General features: G+C 44.6%; 2 protein-coding genes across 3 annotated transcripts in view; both read left to right on the forward strand.

Moving 5' to 3' along the window:
* Positions 1-7,360, forward strand: part of SH3BGRL (SH3 domain binding glutamate rich protein like) — a 100,671-nt gene extending 93,311 nt beyond the window's left edge. Inside the window, exon 4 of the mRNA XM_069062562.1 lies at positions 4,323-7,360. Coding sequence (XP_068918663.1) covers positions 4,323-4,355 — 33 coding nt within the window. The 3' untranslated portion in view covers positions 4,356-7,360. The remainder of the gene's footprint in view (positions 1-4,322) is intronic.
* LOC138141729 (transmembrane protein 182-like) overlaps positions 1-10,707 on the forward strand; it is a 276,562-nt gene that overhangs the window by 64,295 nt on the left and 201,560 nt on the right. The window lies entirely within an intron of this gene.

Raw genomic sequence — 10,707 nt, forward strand, 5'->3', positions numbered from 1 at the left:
CCTCCCTCCCTCCCTCCCTCCCTCCCTCCCTTCCTTCCTTCCTTCCTTCCTTCCTTCCTTCCTTCTTCCCTCCGTCCCTTCCTTCCTTCCCTCGGCCTTCCTTCCCCCCTTACAGCTGACACAATCTGCATGGCATGTGGTCAAGCTCGGGGCACTTTGGTGGCCTAGCCCTCCACTAGTGTTCCAGCCTCTTTGCTGAGAGGTTATGGTCCATGAAGGATTCCAGCCTAGTTTTTCTTGAAGATTCAGTGTCATCTTTGCTTTGGAACATGGGCTTGAGCGCTAAAAGGCAGCTCCCAGATGATGTCATCATTCTTACTCCCAGATAAATAGGTGCACAGTAGCTACATGGTAATTTGTGGGAAAGGGAGTGACGTGAAATAAACTGAGACTGAGATTGGAGGCCAGTGCTTTAAGTGGCAAGCTGAGAAGCTTGTTTGTTATTTTCCAGACAGTGGGCAGCCCCTGAAGATTGTTGAGCAGGGAGCAACATGGTCAGACTTGGGCTCTAGCAAGGTTATTTTGGCAGGAGATTCTTCCAATAGATGGGAAAGGGTAGAGGCCAGCTAGGAGGTTGGGTCAAGAGGTAATAAAGGTCTGGATGAGAGTAATGGTCACATGATCTCTAAGACATCCCTTACCCCAAGCCCTTCTTTTGGCTTGACAGGACTAAAAAACAGCAGTCTTGAAAAAAGGGCATATTTCCTCAATATGGTACTACTTCAGTTTAACTCCAAACCAACTAACAAGACGGATCAGATAACTAGATGGGGGTGGGGAGCAGAAAACACAAGGACATGTTGATTGTATGGATTTATTCAAGGAAAGCTGCTTCTGGTGTTGGTTAGTAAGTCACTAAGTATTTGGGCAGGACCTACTAGGTGCTATGTTAACTGGGGACACAAAGATACAAATGGTCTCTGCCCTCACAGAACTCCATTCTAATGACTTGGTAAAACCAGATACCTATAAGATACATATGAGATAAATACAGGTTAAGTGGAAGGTGATCTCAACAGGAAGACACTGTGAGGGGTGGGGAGGGGAGAAGGAGAAACTTCCTCTAGAAAGGGGGTTTGAACTGAGACTTAAAAGGTTTCAGGGAAACTAAGAGGCTGAGATGAGGGACCAGAGCCCAGCAAGCATGGGGGTCAGCCAGTGCAAAGGCACAGAGGTAGGAAATGAAGGCTCACCTTCAGGGATTTGCAAGCAAACCAGTATAGCTGGATCATAGAGTCTGTAGAGGGGACCATACAGGGGAGTTTTATTTGGTTCTAGAGGTAAAAGGGAGCCACTAGAGTTCATAAAGGAGGGAGATGATGATGACATGGTCAGACCTAAGCTTTAAGAAAATGGCCTTGGCAGCTGTGTGCAGTATGGAAAGACTTAAAGCCATTGCAGTAATGTGGTAGCTGGTGATGAGGACCTGGAGTAGGGATGCACATGTGTGAGTGAAGAAGACTTGTAACAACCAGGAAAACAAAAGAAAACAAAACCTGGACACAGGACGCACTTTTAAGTTGAATTTGCCATCACTTTCCTACATCTAGTCAGGCAATAAAACAAGAAATGTAGCCTTGTTCTGTAGCATTTACTCATTCCCAAGCTGGTAATGCTCACACTCCAAAGACAGCTGGCTCCTGGGTACACCGAGTACAGGAGACAGTGCGATCTGGCGGCACTTTGGCCATGTGTCAGGAGAGTGGCGGGACTCTGCAGATACGGCCGGCTCTCCTGACCCTCTCCATGGACAGTGAGCACAGGGAGCAGCAAAGACAAAGCTCAGTCCTGACCCCTGGCTTCTCCTCACTGACGCTGCTTAGAAACATCATTTGAGAATTGAAACAGAAATTGGAGGCCAACTCACTTACCCAGAAAGTTCTATTTAACCACAAGCCCCATTTTCCTGAGCATTCTGGTTAATCAAGGCCCAGCTGCTGACAAGGGAGAAATCACAGGAAACAGCCACTGTGTGTCTATGGGCCACTGGCCAACCATAGCAGAGGCTTTCCTTGGGCTGCCTTAGGCAGGTGGTACCTATACCCAGCTCATTGCTCATGCGGCCAGGCCACTTGATTGGCACCAAGGTAATGTGGGGCCCCTGAAGCAGATGGGACTTTGCCATCCAGTACCCGGTAAGTCCTGGCCTTAGAGACACAGCCAGCATTAACAGACTGTGTTCATGCACAGTCCTAGTTTCTCACCCCTCAGGAAAGTGGGAGGACCAGCTAGGCATCTCTTATCAAGGCAAGTTTTTCTTGCTGAGTAATGTCCATTTTCCTATTATTTGGGGTTACAGTTCATTTAATTTTTTATATTCTTGCATATCGACATTCTCCCCCCTCGCCCCCCACCATTGTGAAATAGACCAGGTGGAATTCCTGATGGCAGATAAGTCTCTTTTCCATGGCCCTGAAAGGTTTTGAAATTGCTTTCTCTACAACCCTGGGAGGTAGGTAGGAGAGTCATAATAGCCCCATTTCACAGATGAAGAAACTGAGGGTTAGCAAGATGAAATGACTTGTTTGTGCCCACTAGATCTTAAGTGTTGGAGACAGGATTCCAAGCCAGTTCCCCCGCCTCCTTTGTAGGCGACCTATCTTCCTTTGGTTTATGCAGAGCCAGCCCTCCATCATGGAGACAGACTGGCTTCAAAGAATCACACCCCCCGTAATGGGCAGTGGGGGCACCACAATGATGTGTCCCCATTCTCTTGGCACTTGGAATCTGTTTGCTTTCCAGATCCCCAGAGAGGCCTCTGTAGAACAGTTCACCTTTGGAGCTGAAACCCCCTGCCCCCCACTTCCTGCCCACCTTCAATAGAGCTCCTGTCTAAATATTTACGCATCAGAGTTTATCCTTTCTGACAGGCAGCCTGCTGTTGAGGGAGGCGCATGTCTTGCCCAATCTGGTCACATCATTCTATTTTTCTCCCTTCTTTAAAGTCAGTGGTGCTGTTCAGTTAGGATCAAGTTTCTGCTTTTTTGTCCTGCCTGGGACAGGGAGCATTACTGTCTCATCTTTCACCAAAGATTTTGGTAGAGACTTATTCTTGTTCGTTTTTATTCATGTGAGGGACTAACAGAGGTAGGCCTGGAAAGGACCTCAGAGACCATCATCTAGTCCAGTCTCATCACCTTCCAGATGAGGAAACTGAGGCCCGTATTGGGGAAGGGCCTCACCCAAGATCTCACCAGTAGTAAGAAGAGACAGCCAGTATTCTGACCTAAAGCCATTCTGTTACTCTGTTGTCCTTTTCAAACTTGTTGGCCCCTTCAGGAGAGACAATGAATGTTCTCACCTCTGGCTGCAGGCTTCTTTACCTTCCCCCACCCCTACCCACCTTAAAAAATAAAAGGAAATTGGTGCATTTCACCGTCTTTGGCCTCGGGAGAGATCTCAAAGTTCCTCCAAGATACCGTATGCTGTCAAGAGATAGAAAGCTCCCTGCCAGTGCCAGCACCAGCACCAGTCCTTACATGTGTGCCAAGCATCTTTATTAGCCTCTCTTCAACTGCAAACAGGCTGACTCATTACGGATGTTTGAGTCCCTAGGCTCATCAGTGGCTTGGTGCAGACCTACCACATGTTTGACATTGTGTACTCCCTTACTGGAGTATCTCCGTGGACCATAGGAAGAGCCCAGTGGAGGCAGACATCTGGACAGTTGCTCAGAAGGCCTGTCGTTGCAGGTGTTCCCACTCTGTGCCTTCTTTGCCACTGTTTGGAGTTGCTGTGACCAGCCCTTTAGCCCTTGGGCTGGGCCCCAGACTCCATCTCCTTGCGCTTTGAGGTTTCCGTTAGTATAAGTCTTCAACACCCCAGAGCCATTTCCAGGCCTCAGCAAAGCATCAGAGGAGGACTGGAATTGTGGGAAAGGGATCTTACAAGTTTCTGAAATTAGAGACTGCCACATAAAAGGTTGTGGATTTCTTATTTACATTTGGGCAGTAAACTTGGAGTCAGAAGGTCTGGGTTTAGCTTGACTCTGCTACTTAACTCCCTGTGTGATCTTGGGCAGATTACTTTACCTCTGTGACCCTCAGTTTGAGCATCTGCATAATGGGTTTAGTAATCCTCACCCTTCTTAGCTTATAGGGTTTATAAACTGAAAAGTTTATGAACTTTATAAACTGGAAAGTATCACATCCTTCTGAACTTAGAAATAATCATTGGTAGGCTGAACTACATTTACTTTCTGAGCAACTGGTATCGAGGAACATAAGGAACTTGGTAGTTATTTAGACTAATAGAATTTTGTCCTAGTAGCTCCAGGCAGCTGTTTGGGGGGCACTTTAATTGACTTCGTCTTTGTCTTTTAGGAAGCCCAAGCCCTGGCAAAGCAGCAAGCGTGAACCCTTCTGCCTCCTGGCCCTGTGCCTCCTGCTCAGGAGGGATTTGCCACCACAGTCGCTTCTCTAAAATAGCAAAATGATCTTGGCTTCCAGAAAACAATAGGCTTCATGTCTACGGCATCAATCTGTTGCTTGGTGTGCTCAGCGTCCAAATGATAGCCAATGGAATACATGATTAAAATGTGAATGTTCTATGGGTAGAGCTTATGGGAGATGATTATTGTAAAATTCCAAGTCTATGTGATGGAGCACCCCCCTCTTTTTTGTAATCGTAATACAAAAATCTCTTTTTTTATATTATCATTTTTATTGTTACTGCAGCTTAAATATCTCTCAAGCTCCTGTTGTTCTTAAGCATATGAGAAGCCCCAATAAAATGGGAGGGAAAGAGAATCTATCTAATTGACTCGATGCCTCGGTGCCCTCCTGGATTTTTCCAAGCAAGTGCTTGTGTACAATTTTAATGTGCTTCTGTTGTGATTTTTTTAAAGAAGCCATAAGCAGTATTCATCATTTGGCACTTGTCACGGTGACTTATGGCCATTCCGATATTCCAATTCTTTTGTAGATGGAAACTGTGTTCTGTGCATGACACATACTCTTGGGGCTTCTTAGCTCCTGCATTGCTCATTTTGGTGATCTACATACACAAGCCCCTTTCCATTGAGAAGTCAGAAAAACATTTAGGTGACAGGTCCCTTGCATGACTACTCAGCTGAGTCTAAATCTTCTCTTTCGAGGTGTGCAAAGACTGGTCTTGTCTGAGCACTTGACCCTTGGGCTTTGAGTCAACGTGGGTGCTACAGAATCCTTCAATTATATGGCTGAAAAATGGGCAGAAAATCATCGCCCAAGGAGCCTGAGTTTCCATGGGAGGAGCTAAGAAGCAAACGTTCCCCAGGTGATAATTGGTACTGTGGCTTTGTGGCTTGTTTTTTCCCCTTCAATTTTCAAATGACACATCACCATGGCACTAAGCTCTAGAAATTGGCAAATAGGAATTAGAAACTCAACTGTGCAAATGCATTTTCTTAGCATGTGAAGCATATTTTTTCGTGAGTACATTAAGTTTAGATGGATTTATCTTTTCTACACTTCAATAATAGCAAACATCCAATAAGAGTATCCATCCAAGCAAGGGACCAATTTAAAACCATAATCCTCAAGGCTGATAAAAGGGCAAGGAGCCATATGGCCTTCATCACTTACTTAGGGAGCAGTTTTCTTACCATAGAGCCTTTGCTACTAAAAGCACCCCATGGGCACCCCCGTTTTCCTTTAAGTGACTTTCCATTACCCTGCGCTGTATGCATTGCTGTGTCGTTTGCCAAAATCAACATGTAATGAATATATGGCATTGTTTACAGAGGTTCAACACGGGCACAGTGCTTTAAAGTGAGATCAACATTTTTAGAAACAGAAATTACAGACTGCTGGGGATCTGAAATGAATAGGAGTAATGCCAGATGAATAGTATGTGGTTTCTTCTGAGGGGGAGGAAGGGGTACAGGAAACAGTGGAAAGAAAACTGTTTAAATATTCCTTTCTGAGTTTGTTCATCAGGCCGTGTTCAGGGTTCTGAAGTTGCTTTAACAAAGATATTTTAAGAACAAATATTCAACTGATTTGTGTGTGAATAATGGCATAAAGAATACTGGGGGACAAGAGGTATCTGGGTCAGATTCTAACAGATGGGAAGTGTTTGGGCCCCAAACAGGTTTTAGTGGCTAGTGAGCCGGCCTCGAAGCCAGATAGACCTGAGTTCAAGTCCTCCTTTGGACCCATCCTGACTGTGTGGCTCTGGCCAAATCACCTAACCCTTCAGTGCTCTAGGCAACTCTTGAAGACTTTGTTTTTGAGAAGATGCCAGCCTGCATTGGCTAAGACTTTCCACAAGTTCATTATCAGTGAAATGAAAGGTCCAGTCCGGTCCCTGGCCTTATCTCCCACACAGAGGACAATACTGCCCTTCTAACTCTGTACTGGTTGCAAGGGAGGAAGCTAGCCCAAGGAGGGGATTCTGTTGAGTGGCTAGCCTCCAGTTCCAGCTAAGTGGCTCACAACTGATAAAGTGACACATTCATCCAAAGGGGAAAAAATATGACTGCCTGCCCTGCCCAGTTATTTGAGTTTCATACTAAAGGGTACTTCTTTATTTCCTTAGCTGTGTCCCCTATACCCAGATGTGATAAAGTAGATGAGACAGTGAAAACCAGAATGGTATGGGGGGGGGGGGGAGTTTTGATGAGAAAAGAAAATCAGATTGCCCTAGAAAACCTCCCTTCTGATGTCGAATTTTTAGGGGAGATCCTGGCATATTACTTTTTTGGTGGATCAGATCTGATGGTTGGCTATCAATCTAAAAAGATGAATTTGAGGTGTTTGAGCTAATATTTTTTCTCTGAAACAGATTTATTTCATCAGGTTGGAGGACAACAGAGCAGGGCTGTTAGCTTCATATCTACAGGTTTTGTGCTCCTGCTTTAGGAGGGAGTTTTTACCTTTGGATGTCATGGACCTTGTAGGCACTCTGCTGAAACCTATGGACCCTTTCTCAGAATGACTTTTTAAAAAAACATTCACAATTAAAGGAAATGTTCAATTTCAGTGAGAGGTTAATGAAAATAAAGATGCATTTTTTTCCCCACCCAAATTCACAGAGCCCCTGAAATCTACCCAAACATCCCTTGGGAATCCATGGTCCCCAGGTTAAGAATCATAGGTGCATGAGGGAGTAAAAGCTTCTGAGGAGTTAAATGCCCTGGCATTAGTGCCCGAGCCCTGGGTAGTTCTCTGAGGGGAGGGTGGAATCCAAAGGAAGGTGAGGCAAGAGAAGGAAAAGCCGCGGCTTGTCTGTTATGCTTCTGATTCAGTTATGAACGCTGAAGATTCTCAAAGATTGTTCCCCCTTCTCCCTATTTTTTTTCTTTAGCTTAAATACAAATATCTTTGCTTTGAAACAAATGATTTACCATTCCAATAAAACTCTTTAAGATGCTTCCACATTTTGGATGTTTGGATTGTCTGGTCTCTTTGTTCTGGCCCTAAATATGAACAGAAATATACTCCTCCACCCCTTCTATTTCCCAAGTGGAAATATGGATTCCTACCTAGAATAGCAATATTTCATCTAACACCATCCCCTTTATTGTTTCAGAAAGGATTTCAATATATACATAAAGATACACACACACATACACATGGGCATGCGTGCCTGCACACACAAATATATATACACGTGTGTGTGTGTGTGTGTGTGTGTGTGTGTGTGTGTGTGTGTGTGTATAAAAATTCAGTTAGGTCTGGTCTGAACCAAGATGTTTGGAAATATGCCCCCAAAGTGCCACATAATGAACATGCCCTTTACAATTATGCCACTCTCTCCCAAGTCCCTATTAAAATGTAAATCTACCTGTGGGATGACTAATTCCTTAAATGCAGTTATTCTGCACCTTCACCACCCTCGGCCAAAATTGATTTCTCAAAATCCGGAAAGGACTGAGCTTCTCAAAGGCTTTCGGTCTTGCCAGCCCTGTTTGCTGTATGGCTCCAGGGGTATGTGTGTGGGAGGGGGGTGGGAGGTGGGGTAGTGGAATGGAAGGATAGCAGGGTTTAAAAAAAAATGTCTAATTCCTCCCCCCACTTCAGAGCAAAGCCTACCTATGTTTGCTTTTCTTTTATTCTTCCTCTCCTTACTCCTCCCCTCCCCTTTCCCCCTTGCTGCCTCTTCCCCTTCCTCTCCTTTCTCCTTTCTGCCATGCTTAAAGCCCACAGTGGTAGACAAGTGGGTGGCTGGGGGTTGGGTTAGAGCTGAGGGAAAAAAAATCCATTCCATTCTCATCCCTGCCCCCCCCCCTTTTCGGGCCCCTTGCTACAAGTATCCTTCCATATATAAAATGTGTTCTTGAAAAGTTGGCTGTAAGGAAAAATTCAAGATGTCAAACCTTTTCTTCTCGTTGACTTGAATTTATAAATGAGAGCCTGGGGCCCTGAATGCTGCTGTTGCCATGGCAGCAGAAATTCACAATTCCCTTGTGCCAATCTAAGAAGCACAGTATATGCATTGCTTGTGGAAATTCTCTAAATAAGACCATCCTATATGCTGAGTTGCCTTACTATCAAGGGGGTATATTTCTTGGTTTTTTAATTCCTTATACAGTCAGGATGGAGAATAGTTGAATAAATCTGCATTTCTTAACTTGAATTAAGGTCTCTAGGCATGTTGAGATGGAGCTCTGAAGCAACAAATTATATGAGTAATTTAGGAAAACCCAAACCCTATTACTGAGATCCTGTCTGTTAAACCCGATGACCGACTAAAACATCAGTTAGCCTTCTTTCTAGGAATGAAGCAAAACAGTTAAATGGGGTACTGGCTGCTTACCTTGGGGACTTTCCCCAAATGGAACCGAAGGAAGCACCTTCCTCACTCCCTGGTCTTAATGTCCTTTCCCTTCAAAGTCCTGCTTACAGTCTCTTAGGCAGGCATTTACTCAGAGAATAATGAACTATTAGAGATAGAAGAGCTCTCAGATATAGTCCAACCCCTTCATTTTATGGAGGAGGAAACAGGCCAGAGAGGGGAAGTTATGTATCCAAGGTCACTGACACACAGTGAACAGCCAGACTAAGATTTGAATTCAAGTCTCCATTTACTATATGGAAGCTCTAGGGATCCAAAGTCCAATGCTTTATTCATTACCAGCAGGCAGTATTTAAGCAAGCCATTTGTCCACACAAGCAGATAGTTTCATTTTGTGTGGAACCTTCAGCATTCCGTGATGCAATGGAGAGGGCCTCAGAAGCAGAGGACTTGGGGAGAGAGAGAGAGAGAGAGAGAGAGGGAGAGAGAGAGAGAGAGAGAGAGAGAGAGAGAGAGAGAGAGAGAGAGAGAGAGAGAGAGAGAGAGAGAGAGAGAGAGAGAGAGAGAGAGAGAGAGAGAGATAAAACAAATGGAAAGAGCAGAGAGGTGGACAGAACAGAATGAGACAGAGGTAGGGAGAGAAGAGAGAGACAGATGGAGAGACAGACAGATGGAAAGAAAAGAGATGAAGAGGTGGAGAAAGCAGAGATATGGAGATATACATATATATATACACACATATAAGTGTATGTATATGTGTGTGTGTATAGAGAGAAAGAGAAGAGAGATGGACAAAGCAGAGAATGAGACAGGGAGAGCAGAGGGTGAGAGATGAAGAGAGAGCAGACAGAGACAAAGACATATGGAAAGAGATGTAGAGAAGAGACAGGTGGAGAAAACAGAAATGGAGAGAGAAAAAGAGAGAGCAGAGAGACAGACAGATATAGAGAGTGACTCAAAGACTTCAAAAACAGTGAACTAAAATCAGATTGGAAAGTCTTTAGACGTCCTAAAGTTGATATTCTTGTCTCCATGTAGATAGCCCGTGAAGGCTAGCTATATCAAAGCATAATTTGATGTCCCCTGTGCAAATGACTTTTTCAGAGTTTGATGACAGTGACAGCTTCAGAGCCCAAACAGTGCTGCCTCAATGACTGTTTGAAGAATCCCCTTCTATTTGGGGAGGGGGCTGGGGTGGGTCTGTGCTTTCATCAGCCTCAGGGCCTCCCGGTGTGGCAACTCCCTTCACCCGAAGATCAGAATCTTGTCTGCTAGTTGTAGTTGTGGGTCACCAAGGAGTTAAGTGATGGGCCCTCATTCACCCTGTCAGTTTGTGTCAGGGTCAGGACTTGAACTTAGGGCTTCCTGATTGCAAGGCCGACAATCTTTCTACTGCACCATATTGCCTTGTTTTTCTATAAATTCTAAATGCTAAAATGCACAGGTTAGAGTCACCCCAACCCAATTCATATCACAATTTTAACAGGAAAAACCCATGCTTGGAGTACAGAGCAATGCATTAGAGAGCTAGCAGGCTAAGCTGCCCAGTCTGGATGTTTGCTTGTCTTCAGTCTTTCCCTGATGATAGCCTTAGGAATTCAGAGATCTCTTTTTGTTGATTTGCATTAATAAACATTTCCAAGTCCAGAAAGCAATTCAAACAGAATTGGTATGTTAATGCTGCTAATGCTCAGTGAGGTGGCATTCCTTCACCTGAAGCCTGCTACCTAAGGACTCACAAAATATGGGCCACCTTCCTATTGGGGAGTTTCCTTAGAGTGCATATGTCACTGGATCCTATTTCTAAACTTAACACAAAAACATGACGAAAGAACTTTTGCAACATAAAGAGCTTGGATTTTTTGCAAGTCTTTTACATGTACCTCCCAAGCTTCCTTCCCTTCCTCCTCCCAAATGGCTTCCATGTAAAAGATTTTGAGACAGAAAGAGAGAGAGAGAGAGAGAGAGAGAGAGAGAGAGAGAGAGAGA

The sequence above is a fragment of the Petaurus breviceps genome, unplaced genomic scaffold (assembly GCF_028583685.1).
Source record: "Petaurus breviceps papuanus isolate PSGF00001 unplaced genomic scaffold, PetGlider_PUasm1.0 90459, whole genome shotgun sequence".
Classification (NCBI taxonomy): Eukaryota; Metazoa; Chordata; class Mammalia; order Diprotodontia; family Petauridae; genus Petaurus; species Petaurus breviceps.